Source organism: Melospiza melodia, chromosome 8 (genome assembly GCF_035770615.1).
Source record: "Melospiza melodia melodia isolate bMelMel2 chromosome 8, bMelMel2.pri, whole genome shotgun sequence".
Taxonomy (NCBI): domain Eukaryota; kingdom Metazoa; phylum Chordata; class Aves; order Passeriformes; family Passerellidae; genus Melospiza; species Melospiza melodia.
The window spans coordinates 11,015,601-11,039,441 of NC_086201.1; the positions used below are offsets into that span (position 1 = coordinate 11,015,601).

Consider the following 23,841-nt stretch of genomic DNA (forward strand, 5'->3'; position numbering starts at 1 on the left):
TACAGGATTACCATATTTCAGGACTTAAGCTATTGGGGAATTTAGTTTGGAGAAATAACATACTCTGGGAAGAGGTATAAAAATTTTCCAGTTTGGGGGAAGGATTTAATTGAGTACAATCCTCTGACTTCTTCATCAGAATGATGATAGTTCCTTGAAAGACAAACAATGAACTATTGTTGGGTTAAAAGAAAAATCTTTAAAAAGGTGAGGGAGGAAACAACAGGGACACTTGTTCAGTGGAGCCCAGCATCCAGCAGATCGCTGAGGCGACACTGATGGCCAGATTGTTCATCAAAGATCTTGAAAATCCAACACTTCTTAGCTGAGGCTGTTGAAAATCTGGCCCAGATTTTGTTTTGAAGATCTTCTGCCTGAGAGTTTAAAAAAATATTCAGCACATTGAATATCCATTTAAAAATAGAGGCAAAAGGAAAGGTAACAGACTACAAAAATGTTGTGATAAAGCTTAATCATTAATTTCCATCTGTTCTGGCTGATATGGCCTCTCCACAATTAAGGGAATTAGCTAATTATTGTATCACCAATAATGCTGAAAAGATTTGGAAGACTTCATAGGCAGAAAGGAGAGTGCTCAGCCCAATGTTTTGTCATCCACAATATCCAATAATACATCAGAATAAATCACTAAACATCTGGTTTGACATTCTGGTTGCATTTAAGAAAATAGCAAGACTCCCACTGACAGAGAATGAAGACATCAAACAGAACCATGATCACTAAAGCTCTTGGAAAGAATGAAGTTTGTAGATGAAATGGATCTGTGTTCTTTAAATAGAAGTACAAAATTATACCATTTTCTCTATCCTGACAACACATTTGCATCTGCTGTAGCAGGCAATTACTCCCATTTTCTTTAATGTAGCTGTTTATATATGTAAAGTTAAGTGCATCCATACAATTTGCAGGATATGGACCTCCAAGGTTTGAAGGGATGGTAAGGTCTAAGGAACGTGGCTTTCAGAATAGCAGTCAAAGAGCTTCCCTTGAATGGTCTGGGAAAGGATGTGTCTGAAACTGGAAATAAAAAGCAGACAAGGATAAGCAGTGAGCTAGTGAGCTGGGGCATGTTTCCTGTAAGATGCCAGAGAGATTGGTTTTCAGTTTCATCTTATTTGACATTATCTTTAATGGCATGGAAGAAAGAAAATAGCATACTTTGTAGATGGCATTTAAGTATGAAGGAATCACAAATAACAGTGAGGAGAGAAATGCAGTGCAGGGCCAGCAGGGAAAGCAGCAAGAGGCTGAGTTTGAGGAATAAGCCTGGGCTGAGATTTCTGGTGCATGTGTTGCAGAAAAGAGACAGGATACAAAATAGGAAGGCGCTAATTCATCTGCTTCCAACCAGATGAATTATTGGAGTTTTTCTCATTTCTACTAAATGCTCAAACCAATGACATGTATTATATTAATTTTAAGCAGCCTGTGCACTTTTAGGCTCCCACTTTTAGTTCTGAAGTCTGGAAATGACCCTTAGTGAACAGAAGGGGAGTTTAGCAGTAGCTGGAGTCCAGAGTAATACGATTGCTGAAACAGACAAAGGTCACTTCAGAAGAAGCAAACAAAATCAGCTGATTTCAGGACTCACTTCCTTTTGTCTCCTTCCTATCATGACTAAGTTGCCAACTCATTTTGGGTTTGCCAGGAGGGAGGACACAGGTTGAACATGCCAGGGCTTTTGTTTGCTCCCTATTTTTAAAGCATCCTGCCAACAGGACTTAGGAACAGTTTAGTGTACAGATCCTTTTACCTCTAGGAGCTTGGCTGTAGGCCAGCTCAGATCAATGCTGTCTAAAAGTCATTACCATCTGATGCCTGCTAGGTGGGCTGTGTGAAATTACTTTCAACACAGTGGCAACTGACAGGAAAGCATGTCGTTTTCTTGGAATATGTTATGTTAGGATGACATCAATGCTATTGTTATACAAACAAGATTAATAACTAAAGCTACCAGCAAGCCCCAGGGCAGATATCCATTGCATCTGTCAATTCTTGCCATTTGCTACTATTTTGTCATAAGATTTGTATTCTAGGCAATGGTCACATTCAGTAACGTGGCTCCTGATGAAAGGATCTGCAGTCGTACTGCTGCTGTGGCTCGTTTTCTTCTTGTCTCAAGCTTCAGGCAGAATTTGCAGGGCAAACACAAATGTGTCCAATGTTAATACTGAGTTAATGTATCGCTACAGATGCATCATTAACTTTTTATCAGGAGATGTGCTGTTTTACCTGTTTGGGGAAGAGGAAGTATCTGGAGTCAGAGCAAATTTGGTTTTGCTGGCTTCAGTTTAAAACTGAACTACATATAAATACATAAAATATGTATGGGTTATCAAAAAAAGTAATATTGTACAATATTTGGTATCTTCTATCAAAATACTGAGTATTGTAGAACTATTGGAACACTCCAGTCTGCAAGAGGTAAAGCTGGATTTCAAGAATATCCATTTACTTAAGTGATATTCTCTTGTTAAAAAAAGGAAGGAACATTGTTTGATGGTGTTATTATGATTACATGGGAAGAAGCACTGGAGAATATGTAGCAGAACCATTTTGGCCCTTATACAGTGTTAAAATATCCCTGCATTAGAAGGCAGATGTGTTTGATCCTCAGGCTGTAATGGATGGTCTAATATTTATTTGACTTTTCCAAGATACATTAATCTACAAAGGCTCTATCCAGTTTAATCTGCATCTTGTTGAGCAGAAAATAATTACCCAGATCTTAACAAAATCCTACTTTCACAAAGGAGCTGCTTGAATATGGATTACTTTGTGCAGCCTAGGTGACAACTGTAGGCTATTTTCAGGTTTCTTTATCATCATTCACACTGCTTTCTAAGTTTTCTGCCTTTGCATTTTTCTTTCCCATCCTGAGTTCCCATTTTAGTGTAACTTGTGTTCTTAAATCATCAGCGTCTTGCAGAGGCTGCATAAAGCACCTGTCTGCCTCTCATGCAGTGGATTTGCTCTTGCCTAAGCCACCCTTTGCCTGTCTCCACCCGCACTACCAAACTCCAGCAGTTTGCACACAGAGATCTCAGAACTGCAGCCACAGAGCAGAAGCACAGGAGCAGAGCACGTCTTAATGTGACAGCTGCCTCCAGACACTGACTGACACAGGGCAGAGACAGGGAGTAACACTTGAGTGCACTGATCTGCCCAAGCTGCCTTTCCAAAAGGATGCCTGGTCCCCTCTGCCTCTTCCCATATGGCAGCCCTGGGGACCATGTTTTCTTAAGGCTCAAAAGCCTGCTGAGGCTTGGAAACGGTGGTGCTCTGCAACCCCGACAAACATGCCCTGCATTCAGGAATTCCTTCTGGCTATTCCTTTCATTAGGACTTCAATAGTATCTGAGTTTTCTTGTGGATGAATGATCCTGTCACTGGTAGTCAGAGACCCTCTGTACTTTTGTTTTTATTAGAGGTCAGTTTTGTTTGGCACGGTGACAAGAGTTTCTAAAAGTGTTCATGAAGGAACACTCCTTTTTTTTTTTTTTACTAATCTGTTTTACTAATGTAAACATAAATCCAGATTTAATCAGAGATGGCATTAATCTTCATGTTTGAATAAATGGAATGTTGTTTTATTTCACAGCTTTGAAAATAAAAATAAATTCCTATCCAATAAAGAAGTCAGTGTTGCTAGAAGATGATGGAATGGGATGTCAGAAAGTAAGAAATGGAATAGTTGTGTAGCTTGTGCGAGGCCATAATCTATAAACCTCAATCGATTAAAGTGATATTGAAAATGGTAGGCCAGAAGGTGAACTCTAGCAAGAGTTTCCCTGATGTGGAAAAGAAAATGAGATGAAACTGCCTGAAAATCCTCTGTCTGTGCACTGCTTTTTTTTAATAAATAACATGTGTTTGACTCATAAATGGACTTCAGTTTTGGAGGTTGCTTTACACCGTGGCTTTAATTTATTCATTCAAAACAAATCATGTGCAGAGGAGCAGTCACTGATGCTAAGCATGTGTGGGTGATAAATGACACATACCCATTTCAGCTTCTCTGCCTCTGCATCCAATATCACATGCCAAAATACCAAACCCTGTCTGTCCATATTAACATCAACTGCACCCCTCACAGTGGTGGTACCTGTGAGCTGCAGCATGCTCTTCCCAAGCTGGGGTCTGCTCCACAAATAGCCCTGTGAATTCCTTATGTAGTATGTGGCTGCTGGTCTTGAGGAAAGGGCAGTAACATCTGGCATGGAATATGTTATATTCACCAACTGAGAAATGAAGCTGCTACTTGACCAGCATCTGACTAAAGCAGCTCAGTTCCACTTGGCTTCTCTTCTTATGGGGAAAGATAATGAATTTGTACAGATCACTAACTCATTTCTGCAGTCTGAATTTTTAAAGGTATCAAAATTAGAAGGATTTTTAGAATGTCTGGTGCTTTTTTTCCCTTTACCATCTTATTTTCTTAAACCACAATCATCCTTTTGGTTCTCGTTTTTCTTTTTTCATGCCATCTGGCTTTGGGGAAGACAGAGGTCCACTCTTCCTTGCACAGGCTGTTGAGGTTGTCAGTAATTGTGATTTGGTTGGCTGGAAGCTAATATGGTTATTTGTTAAGTTCATCCCCTCTGCAGGTTGCTTGCAATGGGACAGTAAGCTACCCTTGTCTGCCAAACACAGCCTCATGCTTACAACTAACTCAGCTAAAACCCCTTTATTGCTTGCAAAGGGCTGTTCCCTCACAGGTAACCATTCTAAGAGTGCAACAAACCAGCGTGGAATTGGAACTCTGAGATCTTGTTCCCCAAAAGAGCAAGGGGCACTCCTGTACTGCCCATGCTCCTGAGATGCTGAGCATGGATGAAGCTTGCTCAGTGCCTTGCAGGATCAGGGTTATAAATCCTGCACCAGTGGATGTGCCTCTGATGGACTGCCTGGTGATGCCCGTGGGGTCTAAAAACCAGGTACAGAGACAGTTCTTGTGTCTCCCTGACAAACAGGACCTTCACTGCAGGTTCCAAGCTCATGAGCACAAACACAGAACTGTTTCCTGGTGCAGTGAGCAAACACAGTTTGGGAAGGAACTTCTCAGCCTTTGGGTCTAGAGCCTTGCCTCTGCACATCATCATGTCCTGCCATTCCATTCCTATTTGCTATTAGTTGTAAAAAAGGAGTGATAAAAAGTTAAATGAAAGAGAGGAAATGAAAACTGGGAGAGTAAGCACAACCTGGCAGATGAAAGGAGCAGAGTTCTTAGTTGTAAATATTTTGAATGAGTTTTGCGGCTCTTGGTACAAAATGGCATTTTTATGTGTCTTCTGTCTGGTAGTAAGAATGGAAGAGGCTGTAGTAATTCTTTCTTTCCTTTGGTCTGTCAAAGCCTAACCTCTTGGGTCTGGTTCCATTGATTTGATGATTCATTTTCAGTCTAAAATTTTAACTTTCAGGGAAAAATGACCAAAAGATGAGGTTGTCTAGACCCAGAGCACATTAAAGTGGGAATGAAAAACTTTTTAAATACAGATGTTTAAGCTTTAATGAAGATTCTGAAAGAAGATGTCATTCAGGACATTGCGAAAAAATGGATCTTGGGCAGCATTAGCATACTGGAAGCAGAAGCCCTTTTACAGCCCATACCATTAGTGAAGGCTCAGCACACTGGCTGTCAAAGACCATATGAAAACTCTTTTGAGTCATAGGTAAGAGTTTCCATTGACTTTAGTGATAGCGTCCCTGTTGCAGAGTCTTAATCCTTTGTGTTATCCCAGATCACTGCTGTAGAAATGATTGCAACAGCCAACAGCAGGGAGGCTTACAGCTCCCAAACAGCTGGCAGCAGGTGAGCTCTTAGAGCAAGATCTTATTTTCATGCAAATGACCTTAGTAAGTGAGAACGAGGAACTGAAGGAAAAAAACACCTTGAATAGGAGACTCAAATGGAATTGTTTTTCAATTGAACTTTTCCGTGTATGTCTTTATGCCTCACTCAAGGCATTTATTGTGAGGCGATGAATTAAAATGAATCACTATTGATATTAATGCCCTATAAAAATAAATCCAACCTCTTCCTATCAAAATAAATCCAACGTCTTAGATATCTGTCAGGAGGTTCCAAGTCCTCACTGAATGTGAGGTTACTAGATGGCCAGAGGGAAACAGGGCATGAGCCATGAGGTGTAATCATCATCATCATCATCTTACTTTCACAAGCATCCCACTTAGTAGGATTTCATTAACTAAGTCATTAGCAGTAAGACAGTCAGTGTTAACCTGCTATGCTCAGGTAGTCTTCTGGGATAATGGGTTCCCTCTACCCCTGGGAATTGTGGTGGGAGACAGCAGAATAGTGTCTCATTAGTTCCTTGAGTCATTCCCAGCCTGCTACTGAAGAGACAAGTGAAATGTTCCCTTTATATACAATATAAAACCTGGGCAACCAAGCCAGTGGCAGAAGTCCCATTGCCTTTGAAACATCAGAATTTCATTGTTGTATGTAAACTCCTTTGTATCTTATTTCACAGTATTTACATACTGCCCCGCAAGACTGCAGGCCCTGTGGCCTCTGTGAGATTTTTCACCAGTATCATAATACAAAATGGTATTTACGTGTAAACATTTCAATTTATTTTGTGTTATGAGCACAGAGAAATGCTGTGATATCTTTGCATTTTCCACACCATGGTGCCTGATCTACTAAGAATGACAGTGTATTTCTGAAACATTTTGATTTGGGTATGCATGTGTGCTTGCATATATTTGTCTTTTGGTATGTGGTTTTATCTTTTAATGACATAAACAGGGATATATATATTTTAAAGATACTGTAAGGATATAAATTAGGCTGGCTTTTGAAGTGTTCACTGGAAGTATTTGCCAGAAATGTCATTTTCTTGCATTACATACATTGTAATGCTTTTGCTGCTTAAAAAGGGAGAAAAATGGGCAAAATTTTGCTTAAGTAGATACATTTCTCCTTACCCCTAAGTGTATCGCTGCTGTTGATATAACAGGTTTCTCACCAGAGTTGAGGCAGATGAGTGTGCTCTGAGTCCTGAAGGGAGGCAGACAGCATAGCTATTTTGTTTTCAGATTTCAAACGGTTTTAAGGGCCTGCCATGAGATGAGAAGTCCTGGGCTGTGATGGTTGTTAAATTACAGAGTGTGTGTTCTGACAGCCCAGCAGAGCCTGGGCTGGGTGCAGGAACTCAGATGCAGCACATGGGGCTGGCTGCAGCTCCCAGCCAACAGGTGCCATGCCAGCATTTCCCAGTGCCCATCACAGGGCCTGCCATGCCAGCCTTTCCCAGTGCCCATCCCCATGGCCTGCCATGCCAGCATTTCCCAGTGCCCATCCCCAGGGCCTGCCATGCCAGCCTTTCCCAGTGCCCATCCCCAGGGCCTGCCATGCCAGCATTTCCCAGTGCCCATCACAGGGCCTGCCATGCCAGCATTTCCCAGTGCCCATCCCCAGGGCCTGCCATGCCAGCCTTTCCCAGTGCCCATCCCCAGGGCCTGCCATGCCAGCATTTCCCAGTGCCCATCACAGGGCCTGCCATGCCAGCATTTCCCAGTGCCCATCCCCAGGGCCCCTGGCAGCCGTGCAGCTCGGTTGCTGGTGGCTGTCAGCTGGGGGTCACAGCAGTGGCAGGAGAGCGTGGGCTGTGATTCAGTGAGAGCTCTGTGAGGGATCCAGAGCCGGCTGCTCCCGGCCAAGAGCGGCCCATTAGCTCCATGACATACATTATGGCAGTGCCAGCAGAGTGGTCAGTGCCTAGCTGGGCTATGCTGCAGCCTGCAGAGTGGCTGAGGGTTGCAGCACAGAACATATGGAGATTATTTCCTGAATTTATGCAGCACATGTTTTCCTATAAATTAAATTCAGAGAAAATGTGTATCATAATAGGGTGATGCTCGTAACAGCCTTCTCCGTTATGAATTACAATGACCTCTCTCAACTCGCTGGGTGCCCAGTGAAATGGCTTCATGCAATTGGGAACAATAGTGTATGTGGTGTCAGGGTCTGAAAGCCTGACCAAAAGGCTCTCTGAGGAAAGGCAGGACCTTCCCCCCCGCCCCCCCCCTCCACTTCTTCGCTTTTTCTACCTTTTAGAAACTGCCCAGTTTCCTCCTGAGGTGCCAGCTTGTCACAGTGTGGGCAGATGCCCCAGGGTGTGCTCAGTATTGAACTGGGTGCTGTCCTTGCTGAGGGGCTGCTGCACAGCAAAGGCAGCTCTGGATGTGGCAGCAGCCCCCTTGGTGGGTGAGGCTGCCAAAACAGCAGAACAGGGGTCTTTAGCCAGAGTAATAAGCAAAGCAGCACATGTCCCTTCTGTGTCCTTGGACTGAGGATCCCAAGCCATTTTCTAGGTAAATATTTGATGTTCTGTTGCCTGGGGCTGGGGTAAAATCGTCTTTGCCTTTTCTTTGGGTGTGCTGAAGCAACTGAAGGAAAAATACAGTAGACAGTCATTGTAACTACCTTCCTAAAGCATGAAAAAGAAGTTTTGTTCCTTACAACTCTGTGTGTGAAATCTTTAGCAGAGGAAATGTAGGAGCGGAGCAAAGTGGAAATTCATAATTAAAATATAAATGTGTCTGTGTATAGATATATATAAAGCAATGGGTACCAGACATCAAAGCAGTCTGGGGTTTGCTTTGGGACAAATCACTGTGGAGTCAGTACAGACTAATAGAGTGTTCTCAGCTGTGTGAGGGACTTGCTTTTTCATTTGCAGCTGATTACAGGCTAATAGGATTTCAAAGATTTCTGGGAGGGAACAGTTCACATCTCATTGCATTTGGGGGGGAGGGGGGGGTGTTGATGTTTCGTTAATCATACTGATACCTTGCCTTAGAATACATTTTATTACTCTCCTGTTTAGCTTCTCGAACTGAATATTTCCCCGGTCCCTTGCTGCTGTCTAATTGGCAGTTTTCAAGTCATTTGGGATTTTTTGAAAGATCTTATCAGCCTTTTGTGTGACAGAAGAGAATGGATCATAGGGATTAAAAATAGTGTTGTGAATATTTTTAGGTTTAGTCCTCTTTTTGTCTTTCACTAATACATGCATGATGTGACTTGTACCTTTATATTTTCTTAATGAAAATTAACAATTTGAAAGCAACTCATGGGAACGACCAATACAGCTGAATTTTATCAGTACAGACTACTTCTGTGACTGATCTTCACTGTTTAGTGGCAGTAATAGCCCTAGATATTTTTGTTTAGCAGCTCACATGTTGGGAACACACACTTAGCCTGTAAATATGGATTCAGGAGGAAAATGAATACAGCAGTGTTCAAAGCAGCCAAAAGCTTAGAAATAATGTTCTGCTGTGACTTTTCCAAACTGACATCTTGATGCTGGGATTATAAATGAGACCATTGTTCCAGCAAAGACCAAGACTAATAGAAAGCCTTTATTACCAGTCCATTGGCTAATTCTGCTTGTTTAACCCCTTCGGATGGACACAGTGTCAGAAAACATAGTCACAGAGGTCGCTTTGTGTGAGATTTGGCCTGCTGTGTGATGGGGGCTCAAAGATATCTCAATGACAAGCGTTCTTTGACTAAAATTTGTAAAGTCATTTTCTTTCCCTAGGCCTTGGAGAAGAGTGAAGTGATTTTTAATCTACAGCTTCTATGAGTGATATTTGCTTTGTGTCCTATCGCCCTCCTATCCATTTTTCCCCCCTTCCAAGCAGGTAAACCTCTGCTTAAAGAAATTGTTTCTTCTGCTGAGCCTCGGTGCAGTTGACAGCTGTCACATACAAGGACTATACTTGAATACATGTCTTTGGAGCTAGACAGTCTTAAAGGGCTTTAATCTTTTGTCTTTGCACATGCAGGGAATGCCTGGGAGCCAGAGACCCTTACTGTGGCTGGGATAGCAAGCAGAAGCGATGCACCACCATTGAGGACAGCTCCAACATGAGCCTCTGGACCCAAAATATTACTGAGTGCCCAGTAAGTGGTAGCAGTGGAAAAATTTTATGTATACTGATGTGTGTATGTGTAGAAGGGATATCTACATGATATGGCAAAGAGATGGCCTTTTTTCCTGGTCCTGGTCTCCAAGAGATGGGAATAGAAAATAAATGTCTCTTCTTGAATTAGTCTGAGTTGACTCTCCAGCTCCCTTCCCAGCCACCCACCCTTCTCTGATGACAATATCCAGTTCCTGGCTGTGATCCCCAGAAGCTGTCTGGCTGAGTATAATTCCTGCTGCTTGAACTGTACCTCCAGGATGGCTGGGAATGAAAAAGCAGTCTTGTTAAATAAATTGAGGGTGGAGGAGAAATTGTCATTAATGCTCATTGTTATTATCTAACGTCAATTAGCATGTTAATACTGCTAAGTCCAGTAGATAGGGAGAGAGGGCTGGATGGGTTATATCTTCAGTACGCTATTTCTGTCTGGAGGTGCTGGGATGTTTATTCCCCTTATCTTCCTTACTCCGAAGATATTTTCCCAGGAAATATTAGTCATTACTTCAATCCATCCTCAGCTTGGCAGGCTTGAGTTTTTCACTGCTGGATTCAGAGGCTTGTGTGTTTATAACCCTCCTGTGTTGAACTGGGATGCAGTGCTTCTTGATTGCCCATGCTGTTATCTCATCCTGCTTAATGCCTGTGTCTGTTGATAGGTGTGTGAGGTGTTAATCCTCTAGTTTGAACATGTCTGCTGTGGTGCACACTAGGGAACAAACTACTCCAGGTCATTGTTTCAAGGTCATAAAAATCCAGCACAGAATATTCAGGAGCTTTGACTGCTCTTGGGGTGCATTTTACATTTGTTTTAAAATTCCATTGTAGATTATTGTCTGTGTAGATGCTCCTATTCTGTTACATGTGTCAGCCTTGTGCTCTTTGACTGACAGGCTGCCAAGCTGTTTAAAATCCACATGCAAGTGCTTCCTTTTTCTTTAACCCCTGCCACTCACTGGAACGAATTCACATTGACATGGAGTGGGATGGCTCATTTAAACACCTACATCAGCAATATCCAAGTATTTCCTTGTATTCAGTGCAGGACAAAGGTCATGGACAAAGAAGTAAGGGTCCAGAACAGCATGTGCAGATGAGCACTGAAAGGGAAGGGGTATGTAATGACCCAATGCCAGACTTCATTCCTGCAAAAGACCTGTCTGTGAGTTTAGTTGGATGAGTTACTCTCATAAGATGTCCTGGCTTTTCCCGCCCTGCTTTTCTGGGCTGAGCACCAGGCGCTCAGCTGTGCTGGTACAGCTGTATGTGAGATCACAGTCAAGTGTGAAATGCTGTAGATTAAAAGCACCCCTCCCAAATAAACTTTTCCTAACCCAGCTAATGTCAGTGAGTTCTTCTGCAGCCTAGCCCACAAACAGATGTCCTGGCACAGCTGAGAGACTGGCATTCAGCAACTTTTAAAGCCAGAACTGGCATATTATTGAATTATATCCTACATGGGCCAGGCATTTGTATGAGTCAACCACAACACTAACACAACTTGACTGCTGCTCTTGTGCAAACAGGCTTGTTCAGAGCTAGTCTGAACATCATTGTACAGCACTACATTGTGCCACAGATCTCCACTATCCAGCTTTAATATTAAGAGACTTCAGATGGAGGCTTAATCATGCAGTGTTAACATAATACATGGGGTAATGGTTACTGTATGGTATTACTAGATAACATCCAGAATCTCCTAAGGGTTACTGAGGTTGCAATCTCAACCAATTTAACATTAAGAAATGGTAGCACACAAATTCCACAAACTAAACTGCTCTCCCATGTATGTGTCCATAGTATCCCAGGGAGTCCTGATACAGGATTGTGCTTGCTTTCCTGGGAGAAGGGAGTGAGGTGCACTTTGATTTCAGAAAAACAGATGCATCCTATTTTGTGGTATCTTACTGATGCCAACATGAGCCACCAGCAGGAAAGGAACTTTAGCTTAGTTAATAAACTATTAGCCAAGCTCATGGTGTCACTGTTGCGGGTGGTTGGCAAGTCAGGAATTGAGTATTCCCAGTAAAGTGTATCATCGTCCATATCCTGAGCCAAACAATCATCTTCCTTCCAGGTTTTCATCCCAGTCCCACTTTGTGTTTCCAGCAAACCCCTATCTTACTCATATTGCATCTGTTCCATGCTACCTCATTTTCTTGCTATCAGTGGCAGTTTCCCCACTCTGTTTTTGGGTGTCTTGTACCCTGCTGCCAATTCATGTGGACTCAGCTGCTCAGAGCTGCAGTGCTCAGGGTGGTCCTGCTCTGGCCCACACTGAAGCATCTCCTGTGCACAGAAGAGTCTGGGTGCTGGGATTAAAATCCACGAATCTCTGAAAACTGAGTTTTCCCCATGTCCCAGTGATTTTATACTCTGGACTGTTTTGAATGGCTTTTCATGGGAATTGCAAAAAGGTGTTACAAGGACATAAAGTTCAGTTCCTTGCTCTGAACACTAGTCTGTTTCAAGGAAAATATTGCAACTTATGAACAGTCTTTTCCTCTAAATTTGATTTTATGAATGGTTTAAGCAGTTTGACTGAAACTTTGCAAGAATTTTAGCTTTCATCAAACAGCTAACATGGCAACTTCCAGATTAATTAAAGCTTGGCAAAATTATAAGCAGTTTGTATCTGAATCCCAAGATAAAGAATAGATTAATTGAAGGAACAAGGAATGCTTCCAGTCTCACCTGTAATATCAGAATAAACATGGAAAATATCCTGGTAGCAGAGATTAGGAGTGGTCAGTCTGAATTTTTAGATCCTGCACTTGTCCTTTTAGATTCTCCAAGGAAGAAAGAAAAAGATTCGGTCTTTGGTGTGAGTATGGCAGTTTAAAAAAGACAAGAATTCCAGAAATGGCAATATTGTCAGGTGAGAGAAGGGCATTTGATCAGATGTGTTTTTAAAGATGTCCTCTCTGCCTGATGGGCACCGTGAAGGCTTCAAAGGATTTGCCTTATAAAGGTATTCCTGAAAAAGATCAGTGCATGTGGGTTTTTATACCACTTCCTAAGTTTACTCTTTTGAAGATATTTTTGTGGATTTAAAGATGGAATGATAATCCATATGTAATTTCTTAAGTATAAAAACTTCCCACACTCACAGTGTGACATGTTTATAAATCTCAGCACTTTGGTTATGGTTGCTTATTTGTTTAATTTTTGGGTTGTTTCCCAGTATCACTTATGAGCCAATGATTATTTGCTTTTTTTTTTTTTTAATTGATGCCACGGGCCACATCATCCCATTGATTTCGGAACAGAACTCCCTGCTGGAATCAGCAAGGCTTTCTGGCTCAAAAATGAATAGAAATGATCCAATACTTGGATTATGACTTTTCTAAGGCAGGAGGAAAATGAGATAAAAATCTAGTATTAAATACCTCAAAGTACTTATTTTGATTCCCCTACTCCAACCTCTAGAAACCCAACTGTATTGATTTTTAAACAATGTTTAAAACAGCAAATTCAACAACAACAAAGCTCCATGATCTCCTCCGTGGGCATCTTGCCTTGTAACCTTCAGCCCAGAGCAAATTTTTACAACTACATGATAATCTATTGCAAACAAAGGCTTACAGCAGATGCCTGAAACCCCCAGCTGCAGCCTGAGGAGTGCAGTATCAGATCTAAATTGCTTCCATGCCACTGCTGCATATTTTTGATGCTGCTGTAGATGGGCGAGAGGGGAAGATGACAACCCACCAGAGGTACATTCGGAGTGTTTAACGTAGTGCCAGTCGTGGAGAATAAGCACAGAGCAGCACGTTTCAGAGGATGAATGCTGGGAAGCACTCCTCCCCTGGCTGTGGTTGGCTCCCTGCATGACTGCTGAGCAGGCTCACAGCCCCTCTGTGCCTTCTGTAGAGCAGAGCCAATCATTCCCCCTCTGGGGCAGCCCAGGGGACTGATCCTGCTGGCAGCAGGGCTCAGTGCAGCATGGCACTGTGGGGTTTGTCAGGGTAGCTGGCTCAGATCTGGGGCCAGGGCTGCTTGCCAGAGACCCAGCCTCTTCCTGCCTTCACCCTTCGTTGCGTGCAACACTGAGGCCAAATCTAGTGTTGCCTTTGCTGCAGGCTTTTACCAAAGCTGTTGAGCACCCCACCACCAACTGGGTCACCCCACAGGCATGACCTGCTTGCAGGCACCACCATCTGTGCCATCTGCCTGGCACTTTGGGATGGGGCATGGGGTGGGGAGCATGGAGCGAGCCAGCAGGGCAGAAGTGCATCATGGTGCTGTGCTCTTACAAGGGAGTAGCTGTAGGCTGGCAGGGCCAGCACCAATCCCTTTCTGCATCGTGTTTCTCAGGTCAGTAGCAGAGGTGATGCCAGGACAGGGGTGTTCAGGGAAGCTTTCAAGACATGGTCTTGGGCTGCAGGATTTTGCAGTAGCGGTGGAGTGGGCACAAGAAGGCAGTAGTGGCCAGGAGGGATTCCAGGAGAAGGAAGTTGCTCACATCCTCTCCAGACAGCCTTGGCCCCAGCAATCTGATCTCCCAGCCCTCGGCTTCGGGCTCCCCTGGAAGCACTGGTTAAGCAAATGGAGAGCAAGCTCTGACACCCTGTCTGCTGGAGGGTTGTCACAGCCTGGAAACAGTTCTGTTTCTCATGCTCTTGGTCTGCCAGTACTACTTTGTTTTTCCTTCACTACAGCTTGCAGGAAGCTGTCAAGTCCCAGCCTCTTCAGGGCTGTGCAGGCATGAAGCAAAGGGCAGAGGGAACAGATAGCAGTATGGTCTGGTCTATAAATTGTCTTGAGATGAATTCTTACTCTTTAGGTGACTATGTGATCCTCAGCATTAATGCTAGTCACCATCATGTCCACTTTTTGTTCTTCAGCCATTTAGACTGTGCCTCAGTTTAGAAAGGGAAATAATTGTTACTGCAAGTTTGGGCAGCACCAACTCAGCAAGGCCTCTCAGCTGGTCACTATGGTTATAGGAACACTAACTTGGAAAATACTCTGCAGTAAGCCCTGCAGAGGCTGGAATATGATGGAGTGGGGTCAGTCAGTACGGGCCACTGTGTTGCTTGAAAGGCTGAATCTGTGCAGTGTGGAGCAGGGAGCATGGTGTTTGTGTGGTGTGGCAGATGGATGTTGCTCCTGGTGTGGTGCTGGCTGGGTCGGCTTGGTGCCTGTGTGCACATGTTAGGTATGCAGCGTGGAATTTGGAGGGTAAATATTGATGTGGCGTTGTCTGAAAACAACCCTCTGTTGTGAATCCTGCTCACAAGCACAGACAGCTCCCATCTAAGATGCATCCTAATCCCCCTGGCAGCTTTGTTTGGCATTTCTATTGTGGGCCTGTCTCCAGAAATGTAAACTTGCTATTAATGACTTTTTTTTCTCTTAAAATTAGGTGAAAAACCTGACAACAAATGGAAGATTGGGGCCTTGGTCCCCATGGCAACTGTGTGAGCACTCAGATGGGGACAGCACAGGCTCCTGTATGTGTAGATCACGTTCATGTGACAGCCCTCGTCCTCGCTGTGGAGGTCGCAGCTGTGAAGGGGCCAGGATTGAGGTCGCAAATTGTTCAAGGTACCTCAGCATCTTTGTGCTTCTCAAGGGAGCAAGAGTTGTGTGTATCCACAGCTTAGCTCTTCCCTTGTGACCATGCCATTGTATCCCAGCCAGTGTGAGGTGTGTGAGGTCCAGCTTGAAGTTAGTGTACAATGAAGAAACCCAAACGCTCTGAGTGAAGGGCCCTCAGGCAAGGCTCTTGGAAGATGAACACCCCAAATTACTGTACACTCTACTGTGCCTTGGTTTCCTTCACCTATACAATGAGTAGTCCACCCATCCAGGAGGAGATGAGTAAGGCAGAGGTAGCTGTCAGCCAGCTGAACAGCAGACTAAAATAAATCAACAAGCCCATAATTTTTCAGAGCTTGGGTTCCAAGGCCACTTTGCCAAAACCAAGCAGAGCTCCTTCAGAGCAACACTTGTAAGGACGGGGCTGAGCCTAGCTCCAGGCAGGGCTTGTTTGCCTTGTTCTGTGAGTCTGTGACCTGTCTGCAGCACAGGCTGTCTGCTGGGCAGGTGAGAGCAGCTCCTCATCCTCTGGCAGCCAGCAAGTGTGGGAGATGACTGCCAGGATGGTGCTGGAGCAGCACAGGCAGCTCAGCTGGGGCCAAAGCACTGCCTGTCCATGGGAGCCTGAAGCTCAGCTCTGGCAGTATGGAAACTAAATGTCCTCCTGTAGGATGCCCAAACATAGCCATGGTGTTTGTGTCTGTGGTGCCCCACCACCCTCAGATCACATCATGTCATGACTCAAGGGAAGATGATGCAGTAGTGTAAGCACTATTTAATCAGGGTGGGGGCAGACAGGATTTTGGTAAATATTGGGTCAATATAGTTTTTATCTACTTTATCTTCTCCATAAACATTCACTGCATTAAGGACAGCTGTCTCTTGACTCATCCCTGGAGATCAGTGCTGGCCTTGGCACCAAAAATTCAGCAATACTCATATTTTAATTGGCATTTCTCCTTGCAGTTATGGGCTGTGTTGCCCAAAAGGTGTGCAGTCATTCCTACCCCTGTGTTGCCACTGTGGGCTGAGCAAAGCCTTTCCCAAGCAGGCTTTCTCTGTCAGTGACAAATGGAAAACATGCCAGTGGGATGGATTTCTCAGCACTGCTCTGATGCCTCTTAAGGCAGGAACAGCTTCTAAGAAGGGGATGAAAAACAGATTATTCAATCTTAAGACACACGAAAAAAAACAGCACGGTTTGAAAAATAGGGACATCTGGTCATCTTACATCCGCTTCAGCCCTCAAATTTCCTTTAATTGACTTCATATGGCATTGAGATTTCTTTCTGCAAAGAGGGAGTAGGATGTTTAAAGATGAGTTCTATTAAAAAGCTGGAGATCTGAAAGTGGAAGGTGTCTTTATTTCTGTTAAAAATCCTGAAACACAAATGGGTGTTGAGAATTGTTGGGGTTTTGAGGATTTCTTTAGTGGAAATTACTTGCTCTTTTTGCAGCAGTAACAGCAACCTTCCATTTGATTTTTTTTCTCATAATTTTACATATAATCATTCTTTTGGGGTAAAGAGTGGGGAGGTAGTAGGTAGTTTAAAACATGTCAGAATAATATGGAATAATAGCATTTTTATATGAGTGGATTTCTTGTTCTTTGACCTTGTTTGTGGTGGGAGAGGGGAAGGGAGAGAGGGAGAAGGATAAGAGAACAAGAAGAGGAGGGGGGAAAGATCTAACAGGTTTCTGAAATAAAGCTGCCAAGAACAGGCAAGAGTTGATAAAAAATACAAAAACTGTGAAGGGCAATGTGGGTTTTAACTTTCATCCTCTGCCCTGATTGGTGCTATGCCAGAAAATACTTCTTGCCAGCAGTGTTATTAGTTCAGTAAATGCTTTGAAAATTAACATCTGTTTTCAAGCTTAGCTTTCAAGAGTCAGAGAGCACCTGAGTTGTTTTTTGACTAGATTTTTTTGAAAGGTTTTTCTTTATAAAAAAACACACCCAAGGAAAGATATTTTTTGGCTTAAGGCACTGAAGTGTCAAGATTAGGCAGTTTTATAAGACAGAGCGTTACCACTGGCTCCATATGAAATGAAACCTGCAGCACAGAATGGATGAGATATTGTTCCTCCTCTCCTGCTTCAAGGTCCAGTGCTGCCAAATCAGAGGAAGGTGAGCTTTAACAGATGCAAGATTTTAAAGATGAAAATGTTGGCTTCTGTGTAAGCACACGTTTAGGCACCTGCACGTGCTCAGCCTCTCACAGGAGCTTTGCCAATGTCTCCAGCGCTGAGGTGTGAACTGGGCGGTTTTACATCACCCTGGCTTCAGGCTGTGTTACCACTGTTCAGCAGAGATGTGATCACTCATTAAACCATGAAACTCGATCCTGCCTCTGAGCTCTTAATTGCCTCTGGTTGCTACAGATTTAAGGTCACACTACAGTGACGTCTGCAGGCAGCCATGAAAGCTAGAGGCAATTATTGTTATTTTTAATGAAATTTCAGATTTCCACTTAATAGGATTCAATGCTGAAGGCTTTAGGAAAACACAAGATATTATGAGGTTTGTGATAAAAACATGGGAGCTGGCAGTGGTGTTGCTGTAAAAGATTTGAAGCATCAGTACCTACTGAATTAGCAGAGGGTAGGTTTTTTATATCCTTCAGCACAGCTGGCATTCGTATCCTCAAAACCAGAACTCTTTATGCAGAAGAGTTTGGAACAGACAACTTTGGGATAAGCCAGTGGGTCAGAAGAGCAGGGTTATGATACATGGGGAAGATGATGGGGAATAGTCAATGAAAATTATACTAACCACACTATTGCCCAGTAAATTCTAGGAGATATTTTCAAAATCATTAGGCATTGGCTTAGTTGTCTTCCTTTCCAATTCTTAGAGACTTCAAAGGGAGGAAAGTTAGGCCACTGCTAGGCACTTTTGAAAATCCCTTTTAAAAAACTCCCCCAATACAAAGTCTGGTTGAAATGAATGATCTATGCTCCCATGAGTTCAACACTTCTCCCATAGTTGTTCTCTCTCACCCTTTTTGCTAGAAATGGCGCTTGGACACCGTGGTCTTCCTGGGCCCCATGCAGCACCTCCTGTGGGATCGGCTTCCAGGTCCGGCAGCGCTCCTGCAGCAATCCTGCTCCCCGGTACGGGGGCAGGGTCTGCGTTGGACAGAGCAGGGAGGAAAGGTAAGGGCTGGCCATGATGCTGTGTGTTCACTCCTGTGGCTGTAGTGGTGCTGGGAAGGCAGATTGAGGCTGTTGGGCTCAAAGTGCAGAGTGGAAGCAATCCTGGAGCGTGGGAGGGATGCATGGACACCCTCTTTCAGTGAGCCTGTGAACATCAGACACTTCAGAGCTGCCCTCACTCCCAAGCAGGACCCTTCTGACCTCTGCAGGTATTCCTGTCCCACACAGAGGGCTGACCTCCTCCCCGAAGGCAGAAGCTGTGCCTGCTGTTGGCACTGTAGAGTTTATGGACACAGTTACTCCGTTCCAATCCATCCCTGGAGTGGCAGCTGAGTATATGCAACTCACTGCCAGTTGCACCATTTCCAAGGCTCTGTTACTTGTGCTGATGCTCCAAAAGCAGTTCAAGGCAAAACACAGCTTAACTCACAGATTCAGGCGTGAGTTTTTGCAGGGTATGGTATCAAAAAAACATCTTTTTTCCCCTCTAAACTATGAAAATTTCACACAAAATTACTAAAAACCTAGTACTTTCTGAACCTACAGAGCCATCTGCACTATGACCCTTCTTCAAGCTTGGTCCCTCATGAAATACATGTTTCAAGGCATCCCAACTTCCTTCCAGGCCTGACATTTCATGAAAGGTCACCTGTGCTTGGCAATAGGCTGTTGCTTGTCCCTTGGGTGGTCACTAAGACATATGTCTCTGCATTTCTCAGAATAGAAAGAGCAATTCATTTAACTTCCATGTTTCAAGACATTTTAATGTTTGGTTTGATTTGTGTCCATTCACAACAGTCCTTTTTGGGTTTAAAGACTACCTCTGAGTCAGTTGCAGTTCTATCTGATTAAATTTGAGAAAAATATTGATTAAAAAGATGAACAAAATCACAGTTACTTTTGATACAAAACATGAAATAGCATTCACTTAGGGCCTGCCTTTAGATGCCTATAGGGTCCAGTTGCAAACTCTAGCTTTTTAGGGCTGAGGCAGCAGTAAAAGCCAGATTGTGTAAAAAGAAGATTGTGAGGTGTTTAGTATGTGCTATTAGTGACAGATCACTGTTGAGTTGTCCTCCCACCAGTCATCCCATTTAGAATATTTGCTATCCACGCTCTCTTTGTGACACTTGGGCATCAGTTTATGAGCTCTTTTGTAGACTCAGTGTTTGTGGAAAAGTTTTGAGACATAGCACTTCAGAAAAGCTGATCTCAACCATTTACTCCAACAAGCTCAGCCTGATTAGCCACTCCCATTTGGTACAAAGGCTACATTCCTCTCCATGGACAGGAATATTGCTAATCTGATGTTGTGTCAGCCACTGCTGGCTCTGTGCATGCATCAGTTGTGCCCAAATGCAGTGTGCAGTCTTGTGTCCCACACCATTTCCTCCCTTGGATGTGCTGACATGGAGTTTTTTAAGCAATGCACTTTCTTCTTTCAGATTCTGTAATGAGAACAATCCATGTCCATTACCGATTTTTTGGTCTTCCTGGGGACCCTGGAATAAATGTAGCGTGAATTGTGGCGGAGGGATTCATTCAAGGCAGAGGTCCTGTGAAAATGGAAACACATGTCCAGGCTGTGCTGTGGTATGTATTATTTACTGACATTGCAGGAGGGGTTATTGACAGTACTTATTGACAGTAGCATTGAGGAATGGGGTATTTAGCTTCTCTCTCCATTGTGGTTTTATTTCTCAAGCAAGAAGAAAATGCTGCCTTCAGTTTTTGCTGCAGAGGATGCTGAAATGAACTTGGAAACAGAGGGGTGGCAGATTTAGGGACAGACTTGTATACTGAGTTCTTCCTTAGGCCTCTGTAGGCTGATATCAAATCCTTTACCTGAAAGCTCTAGACACGCTCCTTTCTTCTGTCCCACTCCCAAGGATGATCCTGTTGAGTCAAGGAGGCCACACACACATCAAAAATGAGTTGCACTGTCACACTTGAGTAAACAACAGGTCCAGCACCCCATTTGTTCTCTTTACTTTCCCACTTCTGTTCCAGCAGCTGTTTCATGCAGCTTGTGTAGGGCTTCATTTCAGTGTAAGCAGGTTTGATCTGGAACCTCCCATTTCTTACCAAGATTATTTGGCATTATTTGGCATTTACAGTAGAATCATGAAGCCCTGAAGCATTACATTTCTTCCCCTCTGCCAGAAGAGAGTTGTTAATTTAGTTAATTTAAATCAAGAACACAAATGTTTGTCACTGGAATTCCTCCCGTTACTGATGAGAATTGTAAAACCCTTGAATCCCCCATTCCCAGCCAGCCAGAATGCTGTGTGCGCTCAATGGCTGCTCTAGACCAAGGATGGCAAATGGTTCATAACCTTCACTAGAGAGTTTGAAAAGCCAACCAAACAAAAATAGCTGTAAAATATCTACTCTAAACCCTACTATTAAAAATAAAATTATAAACTTTCAAGGAAGAGACCTTACTGACATCTTGTCCTCTTGAGGCTTCTCTAGGCTGACCTGAGAAGAGCATCTCAGGGTCAGAGCAGAAAACTTGTTTGCTGTTATTATTATCTCTTGCCAGAATTATTCTCCTGCTGATAATGAACCAGGCTGTTGAAGCCCCACAGGACTTTGAGTCAGCAAAGAAACACAAACCTGAGGGAGACATAAAAATAGCAAGCGCAGTTTACCCTTGAGGTCCACCTATGTAGCACACTGCCTCCATAATCACCACATTTTGTTCCTCTGAGGTCAGATAAGGTGGATGGGGACTGTTTGAGATCCAGAGAGTACCCCCGTTATTTTCTGAAGTGTAAATGAGCCTCTGCCAGTTAGGCTGCTGCTGTTTAGTAAGTAAGGAGGGAGTGGTTTTCCTTCTTGGCAGGAATACAAGACCTGCAACCCGGAGAGCTGCCCAGAGGTGCGCAGGAACACCCCCTGGACCCCGTGGATGCCTGTCAACATCACCCAGAACGGGGCCCGCCAGGAGCAGCGCTTCCGCTACACGTGCCGGGCCCAGCTGTCCGACCCCCACGAGCTGCAGTTCGGGAGGAAGAAAACAGAGAGTCGCTTCTGCCCCAACGATGGCTCCGCAGTGTGTGACACTGACTGTACGTCCTGCCAGCTCACAGGGACCCCGGGGCAGGCCTGGGGGGGGATGCAAGGGAGGTGCTCTCGGAACAACAAGCCCCTGACTGTGGCTGCAGTAGTGTCAACATGTGCGACTGGTGTCACTGCAGAGGAGCAGGGATGGGGAGTGCCCCGTGACACACATAGACACACATGAGCTCTGTGCTTATGGCAGTGTGTAGATTTGTTCTTGCTCCTGCTAGGCTGCCCCAAAGACAACAGGCAAGTAATGAGGGTGTAAAAAAGAGAAGAGCTGTTCTCAGGATAGCGTGTCTTTTCTTTCTCCCCTTGCGCGCTGTTTCTCAGGTTGTTCCCTGCAGGACTGCTGTGATGCAAGGCAGCATCTTGAGGGCACAGCCTGGACTGCCACAATTTGCTGCCCAGGGAGGTGATTTATCAAGGTTACAAGCAGACTCAGTTTGTATGCCTACAAATTTCTTTTTCTATCTAGTTTAGCTGTAGCTCTGGGAAAAAAAAAACCCTCTTGCCAAGGGATTTCAACAGAAACTATTCTGTAGGGCACATAGATCCTGATTTTATTCATAAGCTGAACCCCTTTTTAAAAGCTCAGCAAATTACTAATTTCGGATCTTGGTGTCTTGTTTGTTTTCCTTGAAGCTCTTGTTGATGACCTCCTCAAGACTGGTAAGACCTCTGCACGGATTATCAATGGGGGCTGGTCCTTTTGGGGAGCCTGGTCTTCCTGCTCCAGGGACTGTGAGCTGGGCTTTAGAATCAGGAAGAGAACATGCACAAACCCTGAACCTAAAAATGGTGGCTTGCCCTGTGTGGGGTCAGCGATGGAGTACCAAGACTGCAATCCTCACCCCTGCCCAGGTAACCATGATCATCTTCCTGCATGAAATTCAGAGGTGTTTTCCTAAATCTTAATGGTAGAGCAACAACAACAACCACAAAATCAGTATTTCTGAACTGCCTTCTTTTTTTTTTTTTCTTTTTTTTTTTTTTTTTTTTTTTTTTTTAATTTGGGGGATTTTTCCTTATGTTTTTTAAAGTTATTGTAATGACCAGCATATATTATCTTTAGTGCTGACTTAGGTTTCACCTCGGCTCAGAGGGTAACACAGCCACATCCTCTAGAGGAAGCAGTATGGTGGCTTTTAGCAATCCTTTGCTTCAGGAAGATTTGATGCTCCATCCAGTGGAGGGCATCATGGTGCATCTGCTCCATGATGAGAAGGCAGACTTAATAAATGTGGCTTAATACTGTATAGAGATGCTTGATGTGGTGGTTCTTCTTGTGAACACTTATTTCTTCCCCCTCTCCTGCTTACGTATTGTTCTTGCGATGGGCATCTACTCTTGACATCAGTTACCATTTCCTGCACAGCCAGCAGGGAGTATTCTTGCCTGGTTTCCTGGTTTTCGAGTTTGTCCTCATGTTTATGTTGCACTCCTGGTCCAGAATAGTAGTAATAGATCATTGACTACTGTATTCTCTTTCACTTATCCTTCCCCTTGCTCTGTAATAACTGTCTAAAGTAAATTTAAGTGATCTTACACAAATTACCTTGCCTCTTTGCAGTTCCAGCAATTATCTACCTCTGGCAATGTAGTTTGTGGCCTACACTTGAAAATGCTCTATTATAGTCATACTATTATGATTCTAAAATTCAATACAAAGATAAAATTCAAATGCAGATATGATCAGAATGTGCAGCAAGAGTATAACAGGAGTGCCAAATATTGCACTCTATGGCCTATAAAAAGGAAATAACTCTAGCACTATAAAGGCAGCTATTAGTACTATTTTGGAAGCTCTCAGTGGCTTTTTCACTAATGTCTGTGCCCCTTTTCTGTGCTGTTTTCTCCCCTCAGACACTCTGATGTTTTACAATCTGTTCTGAGTGCATGATTACTATTTCTCTGTGTCTCCCTCCTTCCCTGCCTCACTCAATGTGTATACACAAATCCTGGGTTTATTTTGCTCTAAGTCATCAGGTTATTATCTTCTGAATTAATGGCATGTGGATCTGCAAACCAGGCAGTTTAGTGGGTGGGGGCTGGGGGATTCAGGGGTCTTAAGTTCCTCCCTAGTTTTATTAT

At 43.7% G+C, this 23,841-nt stretch overlaps 1 protein-coding gene across 4 annotated transcripts in view; it reads left to right on the top strand.

Moving 5' to 3' along the window:
- SEMA5B (semaphorin 5B) overlaps window positions 1-23,841 on the top strand; it is a 267,003-nt gene that overhangs the window by 213,924 nt on the left and 29,238 nt on the right. For all 4 annotated transcript variants that reach the window (XM_063161768.1, XM_063161767.1, XM_063161766.1 and 1 more), the window contains 6 exons: window positions 9,844-9,961; window positions 15,350-15,531; window positions 18,538-18,681; window positions 20,127-20,274; window positions 21,530-21,755; window positions 22,393-22,611. In XM_063161768.1, coding sequence (XP_063017838.1) covers window positions 9,844-9,961; window positions 15,350-15,531; window positions 18,538-18,681; window positions 20,127-20,274; window positions 21,530-21,755; window positions 22,393-22,611 — 1,037 coding nt within the window. The remainder of the gene's footprint in view (window positions 1-9,843; window positions 9,962-15,349; window positions 15,532-18,537; window positions 18,682-20,126; window positions 20,275-21,529; window positions 21,756-22,392; window positions 22,612-23,841) is intronic.